Here is a 26843-nt window from a genome sequence, read left to right on the forward strand (position 1 = left end):
TTGGTATTGTGCTTAAATGCCACATTTATTATCTCATTACTCCTGCATGTCAGAGCGGTATACAGCAGAACTGTATACTTGCTATATTTACACTATAGCAAGTGAACAGACACTTTTATTACGATATTAAAGTATTTTCTATTCACTTTGAACCCCAAATAATTTCCTGTGTTTTAACTAATATTTCAGAGAGAAAAGGAACAAAATCTTTTATTTATATATATCTATATATATATAGATATATAGATATATATATATCTCGGTATGTGGTGCCACCTTGTGGTCATGTACCGAAATGCATTTTGAGGAAGAACAACGTGGCCCAAGTTGCCAAGTGCAACAGCTGTCATCGTCGTGCTTCAATGGCTACTCACAAGGACTTCTTTCCGGGTAAACACTCTTCTGATTTGTGTGTAGAAACTAACCCGGCGTTGGCTTTTGTTTGCGGAGACCGAAGGCGAAACTTGCTCGAATTGTGCTTCCGTGGAGTCAGCATTTATTTTGTCGGAGCCAACGCTTTGTTTTCCCCCACTGTAGAAAATTCCTGCACAGATGTATCTTCTTTATTGTTTGCTAATTTTGTTCGATGATTCAATATGCGAACATGAAATTCAATATTGCACCCCTTTTTGTTGTTGTTGTTGTTGCTGCACATAGGCATTGGCAAGATCCCATATGTTGCCACTGCTGGGCCGGGAGATGTCATGTGCTTCAAACACTACAATGCAGAGGAGGTACACGCACGTGTAGTGTTTTTCAGTGCATGGCCCGTTTGAGGTTGCATATCCAAATTGTCGCTCTCCTCTGCAGGTTCTTATGGAGAAGACGATGGAGGACTGGCTGAGATTCTCAGTCTGCTACTGGCACACTTTCTGTGGAACTGGTACTGTAACAATTGCAGTTGTCACCCAAAATGCACTGACACGCCTCAACGCTGCTACGCTTGTCCAATCTAATCAAATCCAATACAAGAGCTCAGTTTAGTTGACAGTGCATACCTGCGTAGTCTAATGCAGTGGTTTTCCACCTTTATTGTCTCAAATCAACAACCGGAATAAAAAAAATAATAATTAAAAAAATCAAAATAAATCAACGAGCGGCCTCTCTCTCCCCACATTCAAGATGTAATCCTGCAAAATAATCCACATTTTGAATCAATGTACCTATAATCTGATTGCGTCTTTTTTTTTTTTTTTCCAGTAACTGCACCGGATCGCAATAAAAAAATGTTAAACCCCGAACACGTAACACAGGTACATGACACCTGTCCAAGCCTGTTTCCACATTCCTTCTGCAATGTGGTCACATAGCCCAGGGGTACGTGGACCCCCGGTTGGGGGGAAACACTGGTCAGTGATTCCCAACCAGATTCACATTGCGACATGGAAAATTGATGAATTGATTGTTGGATGTTCTTATGTGATATCACCCCAATTTTTAGCACCTCTATAATTGTTTGTTTTAGAATTTTCAAAGATTTTACCAATTATTTTTAACGCACATATGAGCCTCGCTGCCTCTGAGCTAACCTTTAACCTCCGCGTGTTGGAATGTTACTAAAATCCAGAAAAACAGCTGCCATTTTCTTCCCTTTTTTTTTTTTTTTCTTCTTTGTGTGCCGGATTTCGGGCACGTGGATTTAGCGACGGGCCGCCAAAATCACATTTTCTCATTTTTTTCGAGCGAGCTAATACCTGTTCTTTTCAGATTACATTATTGGCAAAGCCCTTTACCACCTCGCTTTGGAAATTTTCAGTTCGGTATGAAAAGTATGAGCCAGCCAATTCTCGGGTTAGGATCAAGGGCCTTCTGGTTTTTCCAAGTCCAGGCGTAAAACTAAAGGTGACGGAGCATCTCAACTTTGGAATGGCCTGTCCGAGGAGGTTAGACACGCAAAATCAGTGACATCTTTTAAATCGCTTCATGCTGACTTTTATCCATTCTCTACACCGCTTATCCTCACAAGGGTCGTGGGGCGCCGCGAGCCTATCCCAGCGTACTTCGGGCTGCACTGGTCGCCAGTCAGTCGCAGGGCACGCTGACTTTGATGTGATGTCATATTCTCTTCCTCTTATATATTTCATTCATTCATTCATTTTCCATACCGCTTACCCTCACAAGGGTCGCGGGCGTGCTGGCGCCTATCCCAGCTGACTCTGGGAGAGAAAGAGGAGGGGGGGGACTTTTACAATTTTACTGCCAACTGGTTTAATAATTTATTTTGGTTTTCGGCCTCGGTTTCCTCATTATTGTAGTAGTAATAATAATCGTAATAATTTTAAACCTTTATTGAAACATGGCACATATTTTACACATGTCACAGTACACCACCAAACAAAAATGTCACAAAAAGTGGTATATACTGAAAAAATTATGATTTTCTTCTGACCATAATTTTCGGACCAGTTCTGTGAAATTGGATCATTTCCTACGGTACAACTGATCTCTCGGCACAGTGGTCGGGAATCACTGCATTCGACCATGCAAGTGAACTTGTAAAATAGCCTGTGAGTGTATGTTTGCACTATTTGCTGTGAACCTGTGACGGCCAGCTGGCCTTTACTTTTAAAGCTTCTACATATATTTGCCGCATGTGACGTTTGTAAGAAGTCGTGTCATCTTGTGTTCGGACTGCAGGTGCCGATCCCTTTGGGTTTCCGACCCTCCGTCGGTCCTGGAACGAAGGGACTCCCATGGAAGCAGCCAAGAATCGACTGGAAGCTGCTTTTGAGTTTTTTACCAAGATTGGTGTGAGGGAATTCAACTTATTATCAACGTCTGACCTGCACAAGGATGATTGGACTAAATCCTGCATCTTTACTTTTTATCACATCTGCTTGTTTTCACAGGTGAAATATTACACATTTCATGACAGGTAACGGACATGACATGATCCTCTGAGGTGGCGAAAGTATACACGGTGGGGAAAATCACCTTATTTTTCAAATGTATAATCCGCCTTTTTAGAGACATGGCACCTGAGGGCGCCACCCTGGAGGAGTCAAACAAGAATCTGGACAAAATCACAGATTTAGCTCTGAAGTTACAGAACCATACTGGAATCAAGGTGCTGTGGGTGACCTGCAACCTCTTTGCCCATCCACGGTCTGTGCAATACACATTTGGACTGTATTTATTTTGTATATTATGTATTTATTATAGTATAAAAATCTCCTCGCCACACTTGGGTAGGTAGCCACAACATGACATTTGTTTATGTGGCTTAGCCACACTTAGCCAGTCCTTGTTACTGGGAACGAAGCCGATAAGATTTAACGACGTGGGCCCAATTATAACTACGTAGTCATCGATCAGGAGTAGGGCTGAATGATTTCGGGAAAATACTCTTGATTGCGAGTTTTTTGTGTGCGTTTCTTTAAACAAATATTGTGATGCGATTCAGCATGCAATTTTTCTGGAGGAAGTTTGTTATCCTCAGTATTATTCACTAAACATAAGAAATAAATTATTCTATAGCAGGGGTGTCAAATTAATTTTTGCTGCGGGCCACATCGTAGTTATGGCCTTCATGAGCGTGAACACATATGCAGTAAATGTACAATTGTCTCATGTTATTACATATACACCAAAAAATTCGATGAATAACTATATTTGAAACTAGAAGCCAGTAAAAAGTTGTTAATTCAGTTTATTTTGAAATGGGGATTGGTAATAAAAATGTTATTTGTTGGCATAAAATTCGAAGTTAATGATTATTTGCTAAAAACAATAAGGTTTGTCAGTTTGAACATTAAATACCTTGTCTTTATAGTGTATTCAATTAAATATAGGTTGAACATGATTTGCAAATCATTGTATTGTTTTTATTTGTTTAACACAACGTCCTAACTTCATTGGAATAAGGGTTGTATATTAAATGTTAATTGTTAATGCTCTTATCAATTAAAGTAAAAGTGTTGAGATGTGGACTTATTTGATAATCCTCAAGAAGGATCTGAAGGACTTTATATCGGATTTTCTCAAATTCAAACTTTTTAGTTTTGCCTTTGGTAGTAAATATTAGTTGGCTAACTTTAGCTGTGTTGATAATTGTAACAGATTTCAAAAGGAGTACAAAGTGGTCTAAATGACATAAGGTTGCCATGGGTCCTCAAATGACTGGCTAGTAAGAGCCGGCGCCGCTCGGCATGACAACCAAAGTGAGATTGGCGGCTCGTGCATTGATGAAGAAGGCTGCTCGCTAGCTGCGAGAACTAATGTGAATTGCAGGACACATTGACCGTCGACACTACAAACGTACGTCGCGGTAATAAATATGCATGCCAAGCGGCATCGGGTCTTGTCTTCCCCGATGGACTCCTCCCCGCAGCTGGGAACGCTCCTGAGCCTGACTGCTTAGTTTGCAGCGGTTGGACGGCAGATTGAGATCAAAAACAATGGCGGAATGAGCACACTCTAACTTTTGTCAGGAAGGGCTTTTGAGTTTTGAAGCAGGCGGTTTTGATTCGCCAGTGTGGCGAACGTGGGCAATTTTCGCCTCACCACATCCTACATCAATTGGCCATTCGCGAGGTGGCGAACGGGCAGCGTGAACTGTGTATCTATGATGCATCTTTGACTACTTTCAAGGTGTGGTAAAAGCACATCATGTATGACCGGAAACGTTTTCATACAGAGGGAAGTTTCTTAGTCCTGTGTTTTCATTTATGCTTAAAACTGTGTTTGAAGTAAGCAACTGAAAACCTCCATTTTCTTCTTCTTCACCGCTTCTCCTCACTCGGGAGAGTTTCATGAAATAAATTAAAAATGTACCAACCTAGGCTGATGTAGAGTATTGCTAATGCAAACACTCATAACAGTTTGGACAAGGTGTATGGACCCTGTTGGAAGATTTTCCAAAACATTTCCTTTTATTTTGACTGGTTGGATTTGGCTAGATGATAAATAAGATATTGTAGTTGATAGCTGTTTGTAATTGCATGTGGCAGGTACATGAACGGTGCAGCCACCAACCCAGACTGTCACGTTCTGGCCTATGCTGGTGCTCAGGTCAAGAAGGGCTTGGATGTTGCCAAGAAGCTGGGTGCAGAAAATTTTGGTATGGGAGACAATCCGCTATCAACATATACACTAATTTCACGAAAGGTTAGGGATATTGGGCTTTCAGGTGAAATTCCTTTGAACCTATAATGCCCAATAACCTTTAAACCTGAACTTAATAACCTTCTTTAAATGTGTGAATTGACATGTTCAACTGTTTGATGTAGTGCTTTTTGAACAACTTACTGTTCAGTAACAAGGCTCTGAACGGCAAAATTCACAACAGGTGTTTGATCTGTCCATCCATTTCCCGTACCGCTTCTCCTCGCTAGAGTTGGGGGCGTGCTGGAGCCTATCCCAGCTGACTCTGGGCGAGAGGCGGGGTACACCCTGAACTGGTCACCAGCCAATCGCAGGTGTTTGATCCATGGACGAATAAATGTTCTGGTTCAATTAGAATTTGTATTTGAACAGTTCTCTTCTTGATGTTGTTCCAATTTTAACTTCATGAGACAACAAATCAACAGTACCTCGCTGTTGCAAGGCTTCAAACAGGATGTTCTCAGAGGGAAGTGGCCACGGAGTTTAGAGTGTCATCGGCAGGTTGCAACAAAAACACAGAGTTAATTTTTAATGGCTCAAACACCAACTCCTTGTTAGAGAGCAGCAAGTTGTACGAAAAGGACTTTACAGAGCATTTTAGGTTTATCCTGAAATTTAACCGAAAAGCTGACTATCCCTAAAATTTTGAGAAGTGTACTGTAATTTCTTGTGTGTAATGCACATTACCCTATCCCCCACTCCCCTCCAAATTGTCAAAAGTCAATAGTGCGCATTATACATGGGTATAGGGGAAAATGGGGTGGGGGGAATCCCATTTTATAAACATATGCCGCCATTTAGAGGTTATGAAAAAGGTGTACGCTTTCATTCCAAAATGCCACCGCCACCTAGAAGTTATGAGAAAAGTGTACACTTTCATTCTAATATGCCACCGCCACCCAGTGGTTATAAAAAAAGTGAAGCCTACACTTTCATTCCAATATGACAGGGGTACGTACATATGACTGCATAATATGTACAGTTTCATACCCTGGCAGAATTTGTGAACTATTGTTTTTTTTTTAATATGACTGATAACTGAACAACAACCATCATTAATTTCTTTATGGTTATGTTTTGTTTATTGATAATGCTTTTCTGAAATGCTAGACTGTTTAATTAGAATCCCAGTAAAATAAAATTAATGTGTTTTGCCTGGTCCTTCATGTTTTCTTTCAAGAATTGTACTCATCTTACAAATTCAAACATATGAGCACAACTGTGTGTTTTCTCATTTACTAAATAAAAGTGGGGCTGAGAACTTTCAAAATAAAAGCAAGTAAATAGAACAAAAGTATAAAGTGTTCAAATAAAATGCATAACTTCAGACTAATTATTTGAAAAAATGAAATACAGAGAATACTTTGTTTTGATTGTATGGGTAGAAGCAAAATCGTGGATTGTGAAAATGCATTATACATAGGTAGAAGGGTTTTACAGAATTTTTAGGTCAACTTTGGGGGTGCATATTATATATGGGTGCGCATTATACACGAGAAATTACGGTATTTATGAAAGAATCTGTAAACAACAATTGTATCTGTGTCCTCAGTGTTTTGGGGAGGAAGGGAGGGTTTCCTCTCTGTCCATAATACTGATGTTGCTGCAGAACTGAAACATATGGCCAACTTCTTCAAAATGGCTGTCAGTAAGTAAATACTGTACATTTTCACTAAATGCTTCAGTAGCTACATGTGCACAATATAATAAAATCCGATACAAAAGCTTCTGCCTTTTAAAAAGGTCATCATTTCTCAATGTTGTTTGAGCCTTACAGACGGGTATTTATTCAATAAAAGATCGTTATAACTATTAGAGCGGATGAAAAAATGCACTGTATCACGAAGGTTTTGTACTTATTATTTTCATTATGTTGATGCCTTATTGGTCTAATATATATTACAATCACGACAAAAATGCACAACAGTCCCAAAAGATTTATTTTTAATTTAATTGTTTAATTGTACTTGTTTTTAGGTTACTAATATTAGGCAAAACTATTACAAAACTGATTTCCGTACAATTTTATATAAGTGGGGTGCATGGAACTAGGGCGAACCCATTTTATTTTGGTGAGGATCCAGATAAAGGTGCAGGTCGAAAAAAAATGTATTTTGCTTTCGTAAACTTGCATTTAGACAAAGTGGGGAAGCGACCAATCTGATACAGGAGCAGGACCACAAGACTGGACGGGAACACTGTTACAATATCATACATTTTCCAAACTTGAAATGAGTCATGTTTAAGATTGGTCAGACTGGCCTTCTGAGAGCCCTTCTGGTTATTTTTGTAAAGGATGATTGTTTGATACAACTCTGCTATTGGAACCTTTAAATTGTGTACCTAATGTTTGTCACCAGTGAAAGAGGATGAAGGATATGTCACTCTGATAGTTTGACATGTGCTTACTTTCCCCAGAGTACAAAGAGAAGATTGGGTTAAAGTGCCAGTTTCTAATTGAGCCCAAGCCAAAGGAGCCCTGTAAACACCAATATGACTACGGTAAGGTGGTCAACTTGAATGTACAGTAGTTTTTCAAGATACGCTTTGTTGATTTAATTTTTTTTCTTTTCTTTCTGTTGTGAGACAAAATTAAAATTTCGAGCAAGCTGCAGATACACCGCTGCTGGGGTGAAGTTAAAAAAAAAAAAAGGAGTGCGACAGTTTTTGATGCACTTTGAACTGTTACGTGAAGGTTCCACTGTACTTTGTCTGAGTTTTGTTCTGACGTTTCACTTTTTGCCTCCACAGATGCAATGAGCGTCCTCGGATTCCTCAAGCATTATGGTCTGGAAAGCCACTTTAAATTGAACATTGAGCCCAACCACACCACCTTGGCCGGACACTCCTATGAACACGACATCGTCATGGCCTCTGCGTGAGACACCATCACATGTGCAGGATACTTCATGTTTACACTTTAGTCTTGCTCTAAGCTAACTACTTCTCTTCACATGCTTGGCATGCCGGCGGGCAGGTTTGGTATGTTGGGTTCAGTTGATGCCAACACTGGTTCTCCTGACCTCGGCTGGGACACTGATCAGTTCCCCATGGATATCACAAACACAACTTTGGTCATGAAGGTGAGCTCATGAGCAGTTAGTGGCTATTTGTGAAGGAGACACTTTCAGATTTTTATTTTCTCCCAATGGGGAGTACAATTGATTCATTGTCATCTTCCTCCAAGATTTTTGTTATGCAGTTAAGTTGTGGAACAATTTTATTTGCCTCTTAACATAGGCCACAATAGGGATCCATAATTTTAATAATCACTGCCACCCTTCTCAGTTAACATGGATGTTTGACTTCTAAAGCCGTCAATGGCACTGAATGTGTTAAAAATTCAAACGAGTATCATTTGAACTACATTCCCTGGAAAATGGACAGTAGTCATAGTCGTGTCAGAACATCTAATAGATCCTCCCATTTGACTGACAACACTGCATGCATACCATCCATCCATTTTCTGAGCCGCTTCTCCTCACTAGGGTCGCGGGCGTGCTGGAGCCTATCCCAGCTGTCATCGGGCAGGAGGCAGGGTACACCCTGAACTGGTTGCCAGCCAAATCGCAGGGCACATAAAACAAACAACCATGTAATGTGGCCACTCAGTACGCCTCTCAGCGTCTGTGTGCCCGTCTTCAGGATATTCACTTCATATTGTGTCCCAATCAACTACCTGTGGAGAGATGCTATTCCTTTACGATTGTTTTATTGCTACCTATCAGTAGGGTCTTATTGTCTGGAACTCTGTACCTCCTTAAAAGTAATCTTTAGTTACATTTTTAATTCTTGGAACGGAACTTACAGACTGACAGATGACACAAAGGTCACAGAGAATACACGAACCAAACACAAAAGTACAGCCAAGCACAAGTGGTTCACTAAGGAAGATTAAGAACACCTATAATATCGGATAACATCAAAACTATGTCATGAATTGTCAAACTAGTGTGATAAATATGAATAACTATTTTCCATTAACAAACCATGGAAACTCATTTGGAATATTAACAAGAAAAAAATAGACCTATTTAATTTTTGTTGTTGAATAATTTCCTAATATCAAATGTTTGTATTGTACAAAGTAGTTGGACTGAATGGTTTGATGAAATGCACCCATGAGCGTCACCTCTCCTGCAGACCATCATCGAGCAAGGTGGCCTGCAGCCCGGAGGCCTGAACTTTGATGCGAAGGTGCGCAGAGAGTCCACTGAGCCCGAGGACTTATTCATCGCTCACATCGGCGCCATGGATGCTTTTGCACGAGGACTCAGGAATGCCGTTTCCATCAGTCAAGATGGACTTATTGCAAGCCTGGTCAAGGTTTGGTCTCTCTTGCTTTGCGAAATTCCCAGTCAGGCATTTTTTGCCTTTGTAACGAGCAGTGCATTATTTGCACAGGAGCGCTACTCCAGCTTCGGGCAAGGCGTCGGACTGAAAGTGGAAGAAGGCTCTGCTACTTTGGAGGAGTTGGAGGTAAAAGTCCAAACGGCTGTCTTCACATCTCTTTCATTGAGATTGCTATATTTGTGCATTTCGACTAAAATAACCAAGGAATTTGTTGAAACTTTTGTTTCAAAGATTTATCAGGACATATATAAGGTGTCTTTTTATTGACTTATTTACAGGTTTTTATGTTATGCTATGTTTTATTTCAGGCTTTTATCAAGGAGAATGGTGAGCCAAAATTGACATCAGGGAAGCAAGAAAAATATGAATCCATCTTTAATCATTATGTGAAATAAAGATTCATCCTTGCCCAATTGAAAGTAGAATAATTAAATTGTGTTAAATCCAGTGCTCAAAGCTCAAAGAGCACATTAAACTAACTGTACTTTGTAATTATCTTGTTTATAATACTAAGACTGTCTTGGGTGCGCTGCAGAATGTTAAAAACACATTAAATGATCTTTTATTGTTGTTTATTCACTAGCTCAAATCATGTTGTGAAAACATGCAAAACACGTTCCCATGGACAGTTCATGTAAAGTACAAGTGGATATGTGATCATATTGTAGCTCATCACGCCATTTTTACTGTTTTTTTTCACGACTTTTCATCATTTTTCGAGATGTACAAAAGAACACACGGCGTTGCACGAGAAACGAGCGGACGGTAATGTACGTTCTACACTCATTGGACGCATCGTTGGGTACATCACCAGATAGCAGATGGTGTTGTTTTCTTTTCAATATGTATTTTATATTTAATAAGGAGCAGCGATTGCATAGTTTCATTCATTTGTAGGAATAAATGAATCTAATAATCCTCATAGAAATGATTTTAGAGTCATTTCCTTCTACGGTATGTCGCTGTCTGCCTTTCTGTTCCTGATGCCAGTCTTGCTTTGGGATAGATTGGAGCCCTTTGAACTCTGCCTAGCAACCACTGCCATGCAAACATGGGGCATGACCAGAAAAGGACTGTGAGCAATTCTGTTGCGCTACCGTATGTTGATGTGTTTTCTCACTTACAATATAAGTCACGTACTGCCTTCTTTACCACTCTTCCTCAGCCGCCCCAGTGTGTGGATTTATTTTTATAACTGCTTAAACAGGTTTAAGATGATATGACAGTTTTAATATGAAATTATTATACTGTACGTTTTCTAGTTTTGAGCTGTGTGACAGCAATTACAATTTGTCGTTAAGATTTGATGATGACGTATCCTAGGTCACAGCGTGTTTATGGATGTTAAATGAAAAATATTTTGCCTTATTGAACTTATATCCACTTTGATTTGCGCATTTTAGGACAGTCGGAGAATGACATTGTTTGCTCGTGGGCCATTTCACCGAATTTCAATTTATTTGGAGGGGGTATTGTGTTAGGGCGACAGGACTGAGGGAAAACCCAGGGACACAACTAAAGTGTTATTTGAACAACTTTTGCCCCATTGGTTTATTTATTTTTATTTTTTCACTAAGTCTACTTGGGATAAGGAGTAACACAAATATGTAAAAAAAAAAAAAATAATAATAAAAATAAATTTAACATTTCTACAAGACTGAAATGGTTACATAAAAATGTTTAGGAATCAAGGGACAATATACAAAAACATTTTTTCCCAGTAGTTTAATCTTACATTTTATTTATTAAATATGCAGGACACTTCGCTTCATAAAAACAAAACAAAAGTATTTTCCATTTTATTTGATCGTGCATTTATCCATTTGATTTCCTCTCCAATCGCCGGCGCACTTCGAAGTCTTTTCCGGTATTGCAGCAGTTTGTGAACGCGCACCTTTCTCTTGACATCACATCATACTACTAACCCTGCCAGTCAACTGTCCAATCAGCAAGCGCGCGGAGTGCCGACGTCGCCACTGCCGTCCAATCGCCACATAGCGTGAGCTCTGCTCACTCGTGCGTCTGATCTGATTGGTGGCGTCGGGAGAGCGCTGTGAAAACAGCCAATCCGAAGGGTCAGCGTCTCTGTCATTGTTTGATGATATTCAGCGTCCCTCGTTTTGGCATGCTAACGAATTAACGTGAGTTTAAAAAAAAAAAAAAAAGTGACATTTTGCGTTGTGGAGCACCCCGATTGAACACTGAAGATTAATTCGGTCAAAATATTTTTTCAATTTGTTTCTTATATATATATATATATATATATATTTGTTTAAATCTCCGCGATGTGGACTTTTTTGGGACTGGCCAGCTTCACGTATCTGTACAAAAAATCCGGAGCGGCTTGGACATTGGCTCAGAGGGAACTTTTAACAGCTCTCGTCTTATTTCTGTCAGCGGGGCTGCTGCTGTCTTATTTCCGATATTTCCACGGCCGCAAGCTCAGCTCGGCCGCTCAGGTGTTCCGCTCCGCTCTGAGCCTCTTGGCCCTCTTGCCTCTCATCCACCATCTCATCCCTCAAAGTCCACCAAAGAGGAGTCGGAATGCAGACAGCACGTGTCGAAAGGTGAGATTTTCCTCCAGGCCATAATGTGAAACGTAACTTGCTTTTCGTGCAAATGTTTAAAATGAGCTTGAAACAAATGAAAATTGTCTAAATGGAAGTGGCTTTTTGAGCGAGGAGTATTATTTTAAATGGAATCAGATTAGTTTAGAGTAGAAATTAGACAAATGTTGCTGGTAAGATTTTGAGTTTTTGCAGTGCACATAAATTAACACTGCCACCAGAGCCGACATACTGTAATTGCTAGCCATTTGTTAAAAAAATAAAGAAGTAAAAAAAAAAAAACTTCCAGCATAATTTAAACAGCCTAATGAGCCAGCGTAATAGTTCATACTGTTACTGTTGCACGTCTGCGTCCTTCATTTCCTATGAATGTTGCACTTTCCGAAAAAGATCCAATTCAAACTGTACACGTTTAAAATGTCGTTAAATCTGTTATTGTTGACACAAGACCTAAGCAGTTTGTTTTGTATTTAGTTTCCTGACGGTACTCGACGTGTACCCAGCGATAACCTTAAAACTGAGGTATGTAAGTGTTTGTTATGTCTTCCTTCACTTCCCTCGTAGAGGTTACGAAGAAGGAAACAAGCGGATAGCGGATCTTCCACCTCCACCTCACAAGGTGGCTGCTCCACGGGGCTCGGGGCAGATGTCGAGCCAGATGTGGCGATAGTGGGGGCCGGCGTCCTGGGCTCGGCAATGGCGGCCGTCCTGGCGCGGGATGGTCGGAGGGTGACGGTGGTGGAGAGGGACCTGAAGGAGCCTGACAGGATAGTGGGGGAGCTGCTGCAGCCTGGAGGCTACAGAGCGCTCAAAGAGCTGGGCCTGGAAGGTCAGTGACCTGCGAGCGCTTCATACTGAGCACGAGCCCAGGCTAACCGTCCACGGAGCTTCTGAAGGCTTTCTTGTGGTTGTTGCCGTATTTACTGAACTCAGCTGATAACCTGTCATTTGTAATTTGCGCGGACTTTATTCTGTTACTGTGTAAAAGGTTTTCATATCTTTAACATTTTTCAACACTGGCTTCCTGGAAAACAGTAGGATTGGAAGGAGAGTCCATACACTGTAGATATTTCTTTGTGTTAACCAGATTTGTTAACGTAAACTTGACAAAGTGGACCTCACAAGCATTTGAAGACAGTAGACCCATGTGATTTCTCCCAGCCAATCGGTGAATATGGGGAATTATAATAAAACAGAAATGACATACAATCAAATATGAGTATAAAGGTTATTTTCACGTGAGCAAATGGTGTTGGCCCACTTAAATACACTTGTTGCATAACGGTAAAGACATAAACAGCTTCTAAATAATCATGTAAATTGCACAATTTACGTGTTGCCCTTCAAACACTGTTGATACAAGCGCATACAAGGTCCCAACTACTCATTAAACCCATCGTCTTTATACAATCGTAATAACGCCAAAGACATGCAATAGTTAGGACACGTTCACAAATTCATACATATTTATTCACATCTGTTATTGTGCGAAGGCAAAATGGCTGCCTCATCGTGGCTCTTCGTCTCACAGATTCCTGAGGGAAATGTCAAAGAAAAAGTATCAAATCACACACGACATACTTTATGCCGAGGTGGCGGCAAGTTAAACATCAACCTGGTGACCCGTTCACAAGTACAAAAAGGAAATGAACAACATGTCACGATGATGACTTTGAATTAGTCATTTTACTCCATACAGTATTGCTGCTTTCATCAGAGCAACCAATCAAGCGGTTAGCATCGCTCATATCGTAACGCATTATTCACCCGAACGCAAAGAAACCTTCACACGTCCCCCCCCCCCCCCCCAAGGCTCTGTGGAGGGTCTCGACGCCCATCTGGTGAACGGTTACGTGATCCATGACATGGAGAGCAGCTCAGAGGTGGAGATCCCCTACCCTCAGGCCGAGGAGAACGTCCAATGCGGACGTGCTTTCCATCATGGCCGATTCATCATGGGTCTGCGCAGGGCTGCCCAAGCGGAGCCCAAGTAAGTATTGAGAGAAAACTCCTCATGAAAATGCAAATGTACACCATCCATTTATTTGGGGGGGGGGGGGGTGTATATATTTATGTATGTCGAATTTTAGAATGTCATTCGTTGTAGTAGTTGTAGTACTAGTGTGTCCTCGTCATTCTGCAAGTGTGCTGAATTGCCTTACTAGTGTGGACAAACAATGTACTAGTAGTGCATGGATCATACGCTGCTAATGGCTTTTACATGCATACAGTACGAATTGTTACCAGTAAGACACAGTCGTTCTGCTAGTGTGCTGAATTGTCTTACAAAAAGTGTACTAGTGGACCTTAAACGGCTTGCCATAGTGCCTCCAAACAAACTAATAATCATCACTGAGTCAATTGGTCCGCCTGTTGCTATTCCTGTGCACACAATCCTGTTTCTGTTTGCGTCCCCTAGTGCCACATTTATAGAAGGCAACGTCACCAGCTTGGAGGAGGAGGATGGCTGTGTAACCGGAATTCAATACAAGGACAAACACACCGGGGACGTGAAGGTGAGAAGAGCAAGTTATGATTACCGTGTATGTATTTGTTTTTTGGGGGGGGGAGTGTCTGATGAGAATACGTCCTACAGGAAGTGCACGCTGCCTTGACAGTGGTGGCTGACGGCTGTTTCTCCAAATTCAGGAAGAGTCTGGTCTCCGGGAAAGCGCACGTTTCTTCTCACTTTGTTGGATGCCTCATGAAGGTGCCTTTCTCTTATTGTTACCCGAACCCCCAGCACACACGTGCACGCACCAATACTGCTTGGTGTTGTTTTCTCTTTGACCTTTCGGCTGGATTTACACTCAAGGTCCAATTGAAGTGGCCAGTTCCTATTTAATGCCGACATCCCGCCCACTCCCAAAATTCTATTTCCACATCAATATTTACTGTATGTACTGTTTAGTTGGCCTGGGCTGACTCTTTTCCCCCATTGATTTAAATGAGAGTATACTCTCCATTCTTCCACCGGCAACAGTTTTGTTCCTTATTTAATAATTGACAAGCTTTCTAATGTAGCACATGTCGACCATATTTAATGCTAAGCATTCTCTGTCGTTTAGATTTGCAGCAGGCATTCATGTTCATGTGTTGTTTGAGGATCAGTGTATTTCACTGACATCCGACTTTGCATTTGATGGCGTGCACGTGATCTTTTGGTTTTCGCTGTCCGATCCGTATCAGACTTTTATCTCCCTAGGACTGCCCCCAGTTTAAAGCTAACCATGCAGAATTGGTGCTGGCCAACCCGAGCCCCGTGCTCATCTATCAGATCTCCTCCAGCCACACCAGAGTGCTTGTGGACATAAGAGGGGAGATGCCACGTGACCTTCCGCAGTATTTGGCAGAGAAAATATACCCTCAGCTGCCAGGTAAAGGCGGGGCATACACTTTACTTACACAAATGCAACTTTTGACAAAAGCTGAAATGAAAATCCACGCCGACATTTGTCTCCCTTTTCCAAAAGAATGTTGCCAATTGATTGGGAAGAAGTTTCATAGTCCAGCTAGCAAACAAATTGCAATAACAATGTGCTCTTGGCGGATAGAAGACGAGTGGGAAAATAAGACATCTCAATGAATGAAATCCTGGGTCTTGTTGAAAATCATTATTGATTACATTTGTTGAGAACCCCAAATCATGAACTCATTGAGGGTTGAATTTAGATTTAAACGCCGACTACAAATGGAAACAAATTCAGCTAAAACAATTTCAAATTTCCACAAGACAAGCCACGATGTGGCTTAGCGGTTCCTGTATGAACTCCCTACAACTTGTGGGCAAAAAATAAATAAAAAAGTTTGTGTCCTTATCGTATTTGATGTAAAGCTGACAGAGTCAATAGCCCATAAACACGTGTAAGTGATGTTGTAACCCTCTCTGCCTCCTCAGCGCATTTAAAGGAACCTTTCATGGAGGCGCTGCAGAACGATCGTGTCAGGTCCATGCCCGCCAGCTTCCTCCCTCCCTCTCCCGTCAACAAGTCAGGTACCGACTCACATGGAGCTGTCCGTTTCCGCTTGTTGCTTGGAGAGAACAACAGTTGGTCAAACAGCATATTGAACTAGTTATTCATCAATTTGTTTTGTATATATAATACTATGATGAGGCGAAGAAACTTATATATGGTTTCACGGTCATAACAGTTATAAAATCTATAAATCAACCCAGCTATAATTAGTGTCAATTATTCACAGATTTTGGTTATGTGCGGGGGACAGGGGCCGGGTTGGTACATGTATAGAATTTATTTATATATATATTATACTGTATATGTAAACACAAATGAAGCCTAAACATTGAATATTTTCATTTTTTGTTCAACACCTTAGTCCTTCACCCGAGCTGGGGGGGGGGGGGGGGGGGGAGTGCTTACGTCCTGCTTTGTCGTAGGTCGCGGATATACCGGACTGGTTTTGTATTTTTGTAGCACATCTTATCTGTATCTGTTCTGGTATTTATGATGGCAGTATTGTGCTTTGTAGCATTGTTTTCTTCAGGTGGTTATTGAAGTTATTTTTATGTCCCCTCTCAAAAAGATTCTATATCCACTGCATATGCTAAAGAAAATGAATAAAGGATGAAGAGGAGGAGCTTGATTGATTGATTTTTTTATTTTTGTGGTGCGCAGGCGTGTTGCTCCTGGGTGACGCTTACAACATGAGGCACCCTCTGACTGGAGGAGGGATGAGCGTCGCGCTCAATGACGTCCGCATCTGGAGGAGCCTGTTGCGCGACATTCCCGACCTGTGCGACGACACAGCCCTGCTGCGGGTGAAAGCCGACGCTGCGCAGCCCTATAATTGCCAATTGGCATTTTCTATTCGACCGAAAGTCTCAAACCCCGGGCGACAATTCACATGATGTAATGCATACATATAGACCAACAGCAATTCACATTCGCACCTCAATCCTGTTGCCTTAAAAAGGTTCCAACAATTAACAGTGAGACCCTCTGCGAGCATAACCTCAATGACATTCTAAATTCAGTGTTCTGTTCATCTTTTCTATGTTAAATTGGTCTTTTTCCACCTAATAGGCAAAGAAAAGATTTCACTGGGAGCGCAAGTCATCACATTCTTTTGTGGTGAACGTGTTGGCCCAGGCCCTGTACGAGCTGTTTGCAGCCACAGACGGTGAGCATCTCTATCCCACAATTATTATTAGCTTGCACATACTTGCAGGGGTGTCAAACTCTAATTCACGGTGGGCCAAAATTAGAAAGTCGAACTCGATATTTAATGAAAAATCACTGCGACGTGCATGTTTCCCTTGTCTGCAGAAATGTAGCGTTAAGGTTTATCATATGACAGCAAACTTACATTTTGCTTTAACACTGAATCTGGAATAAACAAACTTTAATATTATAAACATGAGAAATCAAATTTGCGATAGAAGACATCCGTGGCATTTGTATAATAGATAACATGAAATTGTCTGTCTCTCCATCTTCTATTTATTTAAAGGCCAACCCCCCAAAAAACTAAGAATGTCCTGATATAAAAATCCAAACTATTAACAGTCCCTGCCTAGGAACAAAAGAAAACATATAAAAAAAAAAAAAAACAATTCAATTATGTTATCTTCTTTGCTCCGCACACGACAAACGGGTCTGTCTTTTATTTTAGTGAACAGACAATCTGCCTCCCACCTGTCTTGCAAGTTAACCGTTTTCCATCTTTCGTTTGGCTATTTTTGGAAAGGGGAAGTGTACATTTGCTCGAGGAGACTGGTAGCATAGTTGCTAACGACTGCAACAGAAAGGGAAGGGACGCTCGCCGGTCTAGACTGATGGGCCAACACAATAGCAAAGCATTCTGGGATTTGTAATATTAGGGGCGCATGTGCTATATAGTGGTGGGCCAGCCCTAATCTAATACACATTTGATATGGTCGTGCGGGCCAAATTTGTCCCCCGGGCCTGAGTTTAACATATATGACAGTGTATATGGAGGTCAAATTTGTCATTTTGGTGTGTTTTGACTTTAAGAGTCACTGCATGAGCTGAGGAAAGCCTGCTTTCACTACTTCAGACTTGGAGGAGAGTGCATCGCTGGACCAATTGGACTCCTCTCAGTGTATAATATTACACCATATGTACAGAGCAATGAGTTTACTTGCCCTAGTAGTATTACACTTATTACATGTCAATGAACTAAAAATGTTTTCCCTCCCCCCAGTTTGTCACCCAAACCAATGATCCTCATTGGACACTTCTTTGCTGTGGCCTTGTACGCCATCTACTTCAACTTCAAGTCCGAGTCTTGGCGCACCAAACACAGAGCTTTATTTAAAAGTGGAGCAATCGTCTTCCGGGCCTGCACGGTCATGTTTCCCCTCATCTACTCTGAGCTCAAGTACCTGGTGTACTGAACCGTGGGTGCACAGGGACCAAGACCAAACGTCAACATCGAGCAAGACATTATTTTTGTCACGCCTTCAGCATCAGCAAACAGTGAATTTTGCACCTGATGACTTTGCCTTAACAACTACAGTACTTATATTCATGTGGAGAATCCCACTGTTTGCTGTACATCCATTTTCAAGTCATGAACCAGCCAATGGACAAAAAACTTACCCCGCCCCCCCCCCCCCCCCCCTAAAATTAAACACTTTTCTGGTATTTGAATTTTGTGAGAGTTTTTTTTACGTTACAACCACTATTTTAGTAATGTTTAATGTCTAGCAGTCAACATGTCTTTTGGTGCAGGGCCCTTTTACTGTAGTCACTACTGCTTCATATTGGAAATTTGGACTTGACAGCATTGAAAGTCTTTACTTTGGATGAACCATTTAACTGACAAACCAACCATTTGAGCTCTTTTCCAAAACGTTAGAAGTCCATAATGAGTATTATGAGAAAAATGGCATTTAGCCAGATCTGAGTATTTTACTCAAATTAACTTGATCCTGTTCAATGTCTCAGTGTGAGCATGTTCAATAAATGGTAATTGATTTTGGTCTCATTGAATGGCAAGGCATGATTGATCATTTGCAAATTTGGCTTTTAATCATGTTTTGGAAAAGTGCTCTTCGTGGACAGTTTGCACATGGATGCACGATAGAGAAAGTGAACAAGCGTTTTTCGGAGGTAAAAACCGCCAGGTCAGATAACTAAAACCATGTTTAAAAACCTGTAACCAGTGTAATTGATTGAAACCTGAGAAACCTTGTAAGAACAAAAACACAAATCTCACCACCTTTTTGTAGCAGCGTTTGCTTCACAGTATTTGGTCAACGACGATCCTAAAGCAGGAGTCAGCACATCATACAGTATCTTGCATCACAATGACAGACTCCAAGCCTACATTCAAATCAACTAAAGAATTTTGCCAGAGGCCAGACCTAAATCCAATTATAAACGTATGGGGTGATCCGACTATGGCCGTGCAAGGGGTATAACCTTTGGGTTAGGGTAGGCTGTGCCGTACTGATAAACCCTATAAAGACTGTATTCTGCAAAGCAAATGGTAATACTTTACATTTGTTCAATTTCTATCTTCACTGCTGCTGTACAAGCACAAGCAAAACCAGTAGAGAGGGATTTCATTCAATACTACACACGCGGACAAAATTGTTGGTACCCCTCTGTTAATGAAAGAAAAACCCATAGTGGTTACAGAAATAACACGACTCTGACAAAAGTAATAAATAAAAATGTCATGAAAATTAACCAATGAAATTCAGACATACCTTTTTAATTATGGTTAAACAGAATTATTAAAAAAAAAAAAAAAACTCATGTAACAGGCCTGGGCAAAAAATGATGGTACACTTAAAAGTTTGTTGCACAACCTTTTGAGGCAATCAAACAATTATTCTTCTGCGCACCTCAGCGGGTATTTCGGCCCACTCGACGATACATGCAATTAGTTACTCCCGAACACTGCATATAGTTAATGAATACTAATTCTATGTCCTCAACCCATTTTCTAAACCACTAATCGTGTTTAGCATCGTATGAAAGTCGGAGCCTATCCCCAAAAACGTGAGTTAAGAGGTGGGGTAGACCATTGCCACGAGTGTTTTGGTAGTCTACCAACTATTTTCAACATCTGTTAAGTAGCCCAATGGCTAAATTTCAGAAAAGATATTCAAAAAGTGCTAAACATGCAATGAATGATGACGAATGCAGACATATCCCTGGTTATAACCATTAAATTATCTTTATTCATTTATACATCACTGATACATGGTATTCTGGTGGAATAATTGGAAGAATTATTCATATTATTCTTTGTGACTGTCCACAAGGACACAAATACTGGTGTGGAAGACCAGAAAGGGGTGGTGTTGGGGACACGGGCCCTTGGGTGAGGTTTAGGTAGCGCCCCAGGTCAGTTTGCCAGCATACCTACCTGTCTGAGACTCACCTGGCAGGCCACGAGCAGAGAAATTGTTCCCTCGCCACTGCACTGAACCACACTCCACCCCGCTTCCGATCTCAGTGTGAGCCTCGTTTTAGACACAGAATGTTAGGGCAGCATAACCTTGTTGATATGGGTAGCCGCAAGCTTTCTACTAACAGTTAGCATCTTATGGATCTAAACAAAAAGGTACTGTACAGCTACAGCTAATAGAATCTAAGAACCTGGCCTTGATGCTTTTACACCAGATTAAAGTGCTAGAAGCAAACCCACCAATCCACACTTCGTCATATATATTTATATAGCATCATTTACAGGGTAATATACATTATATTGTAACAGCTGAAATGTCAGCACAAATAGATCACTGTCACACTTAACAGCAAAATATATATGATTATATACACCTCAATATAATCATACATACTGATATATAATTGTCATATATGCATGTAAAACGGTTTACCATGTCTCAGGCTTTTCAACGGATACCCAGAAAAGCAATAGTTTATCAAGAAGACGTAAAAGCTTTACAACGTTCCTCTCGAAAGCGCCGCAAGGTGGCGGCCAAAGTGCCGCGGGCCCTGGCGGGGCTATTTGAGGTCACAGGACAGTTATTTGCATATTCCACAAAATCTATTGCAACACGTTACTGTCTACTAACAGTACAGCCGGTGTTAGCTGGACTCACAGGTACACCCACTGAACAGAATATTACGACGATGGCTGATCTGGTTATAGCTATGTGCTTTCAGATGATGTGCTAGGACAGTGAACGACAGGAGGACGACCACACGCAATATACTCTATTAGTTTAGTCTCGAGAGGAGGACCGGGAATTGGACTGTGGGAGGAAAACAAAATGGAACAAAATCAACAAGCCAAATCTCTCACCTCAGTATGACTGTACCACTTCCTGTTTTACCACTATTCTCACTTTGGACACGATGCCATCATGGTTAGGAATGTGTTTCTCTTCTTTCTTCCTCCCCGATGCACAGTGAGTAACGTCCTACTGAATGGACAAAGGTGAGTGGGTGTTGGGGAGACCTGTCTGGACCCAGTAGGGCAGCACAGTCCCCCTCGTGATCCCTTTTACACTGACTTGAAACTGAGATCCCACCGCTCGACTCTCCCCCCTACGCTGCACGATGCCGTAACAAGATACACACTAAGGTAGTTTTTCACCAAAAAAAAAAAAAAAAAAGCTCCAGAGTAACTGCGGTAGTAACGCACAACAAGCACCCGATAGCTGGCTTCCGGCCTGGGGAGCCCCGGTGATGTGCCGTTCGGGGGTTGGGACATTGCCTTTGTTCTAAGGAGGACCACTCCTCTCTCTGCCTTAATGCAGGACTTGTCTGTTTCCCCTGTGGTGTACGTGCACAGTTACTCAAAAGCCCAGATCTCTATGTCCTGCACATAGAAATCCTCCTTTTTAGACAGCATAGGGTTCCCGAATGTTTTGCACGAGTGACTCCTGCCATGGTAAAGGTCTCCATCCAGCCATAGACCGAACTCACCGCTAGAAGAGAAGAAAATTAAGTTGAGTGCTGCTGCAAATGTTTCCCACTGCTCCAAACTCCCCAGCGTGACCTCACCTTCCGCCACCGAAAGCTAAGGAGTCCATATCTCCCTTGATGAAGAACATGTTGTCACCTGTCCATTTGTACACCTGTTGTAGACACAATAGTGCGTATATCAGATGCTATTGCACGACATATCCTTGTTGACATTGTTGAATAAGATCTTTGAAAGACTCATTAACCCAAGAACAACATACTGTATGCGCCACCTGAATAAACATCAGATCATACAGACAGTAAAATTGAACAAACTCACACCCTACTGAAATTATACAACCCCAAAGTTGGGACGTTGTGTTAAACAAATAAAAACAGAATACAATGATTTTAAAATCATGTTCAACTTAATTGAATACACCACCAAGACAAGATATTTAATGTTCAAACTGATGAACTTGATTGTTTTTAGCAAATAATCATTAACTTTTTTAGAATTTTATGGCTGTAACACGTTTTTGAGGGTGTAAACATGCAGAAAAACGAGCTCCTACTCCAGATTTGATCCGATTGACTTCAAATTCTGGGTGTCTCATCTAAACATATTAAAGATGAAAATGTATTAAACGCTTTTCATATCGTTTAACGCAGCTGCGTTGTCGACATGGTGTTGTGTTGTGCTGCATAGAATTGTGAAGTGGAATGAAAATTATGTACGGTGAGCTTTTCTATTCAATGGATCTTCAATGTGCCAGTAACCCAATGTGGCCAGGGGTGCGAGGGCCCTTAATAGCTGCTCGCAGCTCTAGTTATTAATACGGAAAAACAAATCACTTCGAGGTTGCATTGTTGCCATTTAAAATGTTGTTTAATGCATGTTTTAAGTAACATTTGAACAATCTTAACCGTCATATCATTGTAAAAATTAAGTTAATCACGGTTAACAATTAAAAACAAAACAAAACAACCTCGAGAAATGGAAATATCACTTGCATTGTAATGTGCCGTGCATATCATTTTTGTGAGATTCTTAATTGACATGAGTGTAAATGATCACCTTTACCACTAAATGTATATAAACAGTCTTTCTGACAATTTTCATGTCTCTTCAGATCAGGTGTGGGTCAGAGAAAATCAAGAGCTTGGGCCTCCCCAATTTTGTAAACCCCAGCTTGAGAGCCATATTTTTTTTCCTGAGGACCTTGAGGAAAACAAAAAGCACAATCAAGCTCTGTTAAATTGTTGGTTGCCAGCTTGTTTTAAGTTTTGAGTCATTAGGTGATAGCCTGGCAGGTAGGTGTACAGGGCACCGTGGGCGTAACAAATGCTTCAACATGGAGTAGCACGGTGCTGCTTCTTACAGCTAGGGCTTATAGGCCAAGTCGATATAGCCAGTTTGCACATTAGAAAGCTTGTAATTAAAGGACAGCGTGTACCTCAAACTCTGGATTGAAGGTGAAGAGGAAGGTCTCTCCTGTGCCATAAAAGCCATCGCTGACTTTAAAGGGCTCTGATGCTAGGGCACCAAAAACCTTCGAGAAAAATAATTAAAAAATTAACACAAGACTTCCAATTATAGGTCCAATAATGTAACAGTGTAGTAAAACTGTTAATTTCAACACGTACCTGTCCGTCACTGTCCTTAATGACCATGAGCACTGGGGTGTCTTGTCCTTGCATGGCTCTGTACAGAGTCTTGATGCTCATGCCATGTTTCGATGTGCCAAAGGCTAACGTCCATGGGTAACCGATGGTCCGTGGTGGCAGATTCCTTGCAAGCTACGTAATAGAAAAGGGGAGACAGAAAAGGGAATGAAACACTAAAAAAGGCTGCAACGACCAATGCTCAATTAAATCTGCAGCGACCTTTTAACACCATCTGCCATTTAGAGAAGAGTAACATGGCTGCAAACAGCCAGAGATGTCCCTGAAGAAAGGGAAGTGGTGCATCACATGAGTGCGCCCGCTGCCGACACTTAGGCTTAACAAGAACTTTGTTACTTGGTGAGAAAAGGCTGACTGACAATGCATGGAACGACCAGCTTTCTTTTAAAGATCGGCTAAACGCTAAATATTTACTTTTTACAGTATACTGCGGATTTTGTGGAATATGCAAATAACTGTCCTGCGGCCTCCTAACATTGTGTTCACTCTCTAATAGTTCATCAGTCTGTGGCCTCTTCTTGTCGGTTCAGCACATTCTGCTTGTGGCGCTGTAATGAGCGGCCTGAAAATGATGCCAAGAGCAGATGAGGCTCGCCTCTGCACTGCCTGAGTCATGTCCTCGGGGTGGTTATAGGAAGTCACATATTGGCAATCCATCGGTCAATGTGCCAACTGGGACTCATTTGGAGGTGTGTGAGTGTGTGAAAAAAGCAAAATGCCTGCAGGGTCTACAACACATGGAGCAACACTCAGGGTTGGTGACCCAGATATATACTGGCTATTTCTTAGGTACCAAGTTTCTCCTGGTGATGTGAATTTTCTGCTACAATAAAGTATAGTTTAACGTTTAACCATTCTGCAAGTGTTCAGAAAAATCAGCCATTCTCACTCTTATTTAGTGACAAAATTAGCATGTACAAAGAATTTGGTCACATTGCTCATGTCAAACCTATGCTGCTCACAGCTCCATGGAGACATGTTATGTTTGCATCTGGTGATTGCTCGAGCTGTGATTAATTAAAGATTACAGTCATTAAGTTTTTTTGTTTTAGCTTTGGTAACGCATGTCTCAGCATTCACACATTTTTAGCTGTCTGTCAACTGTCATGTCGGAGGGAATTGTCACTTCAGCAGTGGTGGTGGTGTTGTTAAAATGTCTTCTCTCTTTCTGCGCTTGGGCAGGGAAATCATCATGTTACATCCACACAGTTGGCAATAATCCGGCACAAGCATCGACTGAACACAAAGCAGTAGGACAGAGGGCAGATGTGTAATTGTTTATTTCCTGAGGTACGGTGCTCACACGCAAGAGAGGTTAGAAGGTTTAATGTGCATGACTACATTGTGTTATAGTGACAGTACAGTCAGATGTGGCCACAAATTACTAAATTGTGGCTACAATATACAAATTCCTGGCCACGATATAGGTATGACACAAAATACTGATTTGTGGGTATAATTCCTATGAACCACTAGTCTATCTAGGTAAGCTGGAAACCCAAATCGGCTTCAAATTATGGCTGTTATTCACCTGTAAAGTCAAGGTTTAATTTTTTACTTGTGTCGGTCAATGCTAAAAATGCCTTGATAGTTAATAATGGTCTCACAATGACAACAGATTGAGACTTGAACAGATATTTTCCCATTTCCATTATTTCCTATGTGAAAGTGTTTTATATCTGAATTACAACTAGCTTTCTCCGAAAAAAAAGTACATTAGTTGGAAGTTTCACTGTGTTCTGGTTTCCTCACAGTTAAAAACTGATGTTTGTGTATGTGAAGACGCAGCAGGTACAATACCTTCTCAATCTGATCGGCCTCCAGGAGATCACTTGGCTCTTTCAGGTTTGGTTTGAATGTTTCGGGCTCCAGTTCAGTTTTGATGGAAGTGTCATGCTTGGAGTGAACCTCCTCTTTGGTTGTGATCTACAACAACAATGACCAGTCAGTGCAGTGCACATCACCAATCAGTATGAACTTCCCAGATTCCAGAGAGCACTTGGGAGATGGATGGGACAGCTCACCATTGTTTTAAGACCACCACAATTACTTCAGCTACAGTGCCGTGAAAAAGTAGCCTCAAATGAAAAACGATGCAAAACGGGAAACGTTGCAAAAATAAGAATATGAGAAGGGGGCCAATACTTTTTCAAGGCACTTATTTACTTTGACTAGGAGGTAAACTTGATGGTGTTAGGTACAGCTCATCCAAAGCAGCTTTCCAATGGGATTTCCCTGACCACACTTATTTGTGTCAAATATAAAACCCACATTTAAAGTCTACAACAAAAATAGCTAATAACTAGCTTCTACCCAGACTGCTTGGAAACATTTGGAAGGAAGGCCTGACATGAAGATAAGACTGCAGTCTTGACAAAACCTTGACAGTCAAAACAAGCAAACTTCTCTGCACACAAGTGATAAATGTTTTCAGTCAACTGCTCGGGAAGTTATTTCATGTGTTTTGAATAAGTTTCATGCGCCTTAAAAATCTTACTGAAATATCTTTTTAATTAAAGTAGTGGCAGAATTTGGTTTGCAAAAGCATTTGTGTGCAACAGCGGCAACTGCTGAAGTGTGCAGTCTGCTGCAGCCTAAAGAAGACTTTGCAAGGACAGCAGCAGGGCTGGGCACAGTATAGAGTGGGCGGGCAGACAGGGTTGGTCTCGGCACCTGAAGTCTTTTGCAGAGTGAGCGCAGATCTTCGCTGTTTAGAGCATCGATCCGACGGTGGTACTCCGTCATAGACACTACCTGGTAGTACAAAGACAGGGACAGGTAGAACATAAAACGCTGCCAGGTCGATTACTGGCAATGACGAAGACCTTGTGAAGTCCCATATGTGCATGAAGCATTACGATGCAACCGGCCTGGACTTCATTGGAACAAAGCGGGGGGAAATTTTCTTGGTTCATTTTGCATGTTTGTGTAATAAGTTTGAAAGGATCCCTTTACGATGTTGTTAAAATAGTAAAATGATGAAGCAAACTGCTGCTCTAACAAGACAGCAGAAAGGCCCGCTTATCTAACACACAACCAATGCAAAGAAAAAATTGCTCCACTCGAAAAAGAAACCACAAGAATTAAGAATTAGGCAATATCGATACAGGAAAGTAACTTGTGTATAAGGAATCTGTTAAAGGGTGCAATTACACTGTAGCTCCAAATAGCCAATTCTGTTTGAATGCCTATAACCAATTTACTCAGCGTTAACATTTATTTTCAAGTGACTTAACTTTCAAGCCGCACATATCTTGCTGAG

At 41.2% G+C, this 26843-nt stretch overlaps 3 protein-coding genes across 12 annotated transcripts in view; 2 read left to right on the forward strand and 1 right to left on the reverse strand.

The window, feature by feature from the left end:
* The first annotated feature begins 248 nt into the window (after positions 1 to 248).
* On the forward strand, positions 249 to 10031 carry LOC133479733 (uncharacterized). 2 transcript variants are annotated; one of them, XM_061777072.1, is made up of 14 exons: positions 249 to 390; positions 658 to 734; positions 811 to 883; positions 2638 to 2750; positions 2850 to 2875; positions 2968 to 3105; positions 4950 to 5059; positions 6656 to 6751; positions 7522 to 7605; positions 7855 to 7981; positions 8081 to 8186; positions 9247 to 9429; positions 9508 to 9582; positions 9765 to 10031. In XM_061777072.1, exons 1-14 carry the CDS (start codon positions 363 to 365, stop codon positions 9849 to 9851), a joined length of 1323 nt encoding a protein of 440 aa, XP_061633056.1. In that variant the 5' UTR covers positions 249 to 362; the 3' UTR covers positions 9852 to 10031. The 2 variants fall into 2 exon arrangements, with proteins under 2 accessions (XP_061633056.1, XP_061633057.1); XM_061777073.1 differs by lacking the exons at positions 249 to 390; positions 658 to 734; positions 811 to 883; positions 2850 to 2875 and having other exon boundaries at positions 2734 to 2849.
* A 1560-nt stretch (positions 10032 to 11591) lies between these two features.
* Positions 11592 to 18640, forward strand: sqlea (squalene epoxidase a). 3 transcript variants are annotated; one of them, XM_061777069.1, is made up of 11 exons: positions 11592 to 12023; positions 12588 to 12852; positions 13836 to 14013; positions 14443 to 14539; positions 14620 to 14733; positions 15229 to 15400; positions 15922 to 16017; positions 16661 to 16803; positions 17069 to 17165; positions 18020 to 18126; positions 18210 to 18640. In XM_061777069.1, the coding sequence occupies exons 1-11, from the start codon at positions 11742 to 11744 to the stop codon at positions 18321 to 18323; spliced, it is 1665 nt and encodes a 554-aa protein (XP_061633053.1). In that variant the 5' UTR covers positions 11592 to 11741; the 3' UTR covers positions 18324 to 18640. The 3 variants fall into 3 exon arrangements, with proteins under 3 accessions (XP_061633053.1, XP_061633052.1, XP_061633054.1); XM_061777068.1 differs by having other exon boundaries at positions 18020 to 18107; positions 18210 to 18639; XM_061777070.1 differs by lacking the exon at positions 15229 to 15400 and having other exon boundaries at positions 14673 to 14733; positions 18020 to 18107.
* A 1531-nt stretch (positions 18641 to 20171) lies between these two features.
* Positions 20172 to 26843, reverse strand: part of oxr1a (oxidation resistance 1a) — a 182522-nt gene continuing 175850 nt past the window's right edge. For 6 of the 7 annotated variants that reach the window (XM_061777063.1, XM_061777062.1, XM_061777061.1 and 3 more), the window contains 6 exons: positions 26255 to 26335; positions 25382 to 25507; positions 23543 to 23695; positions 23353 to 23448; positions 21995 to 22068; positions 20172 to 21918 (listed from right to left, as the gene is read on the reverse strand). In XM_061777063.1, coding sequence (XP_061633047.1) covers positions 21783 to 21918; positions 21995 to 22068; positions 23353 to 23448; positions 23543 to 23695; positions 25382 to 25507; positions 26255 to 26335 — 666 coding nt within the window. In that variant the 3' untranslated portion in view covers positions 20172 to 21782. The remainder of the gene's footprint in view (positions 21919 to 21994; positions 22069 to 23352; positions 23449 to 23542; positions 23696 to 25381; positions 25508 to 26254; positions 26336 to 26843) is intronic. The other variant, XM_061777065.1, reaches the window with a different exon arrangement.

Source organism: Phyllopteryx taeniolatus, chromosome 6 (assembly GCF_024500385.1).
Source record: "Phyllopteryx taeniolatus isolate TA_2022b chromosome 6, UOR_Ptae_1.2, whole genome shotgun sequence".
NCBI classification, from domain to species: domain Eukaryota; kingdom Metazoa; phylum Chordata; class Actinopteri; order Syngnathiformes; family Syngnathidae; genus Phyllopteryx; species Phyllopteryx taeniolatus.

Bases quoted from the DNA above. Each gene is read 5' to 3' on its own strand.
- sqlea (XM_061777068.1), top strand. From the start codon at position 11,742: ATGTGGACTTTTTTGGGACTGGCCAGCTTCACGTATCTGTACAAAAAA. The intron at 16,018-16,660 runs GTACCGACTCAC...TGTGGTGCGCAG, and splicing joins CTCTCCCGTCAACAAGTCAG to GCGTGTTGCTCCTGGGTGAC. The intron at 18,108-18,209 runs GTATAATATTAC...CCCTCCCCCCAG, and splicing joins CCAATTGGACTCCTCTCAGT to TTTGTCACCCAAACCAATGA.
- LOC133479733 (XM_061777072.1), top strand. From the start codon at position 363: ATGGCTACTCACAAGGACTTCTTTCCGG. The intron at 884-2,637 runs GTACTGTAACAA...TTCGGACTGCAG, and splicing joins GCACACTTTCTGTGGAACTG to GTGCCGATCCCTTTGGGTTT. The intron at 9,430-9,507 runs GTTTGGTCTCTC...TTATTTGCACAG, and splicing joins TTATTGCAAGCCTGGTCAAG to GAGCGCTACTCCAGCTTCGG.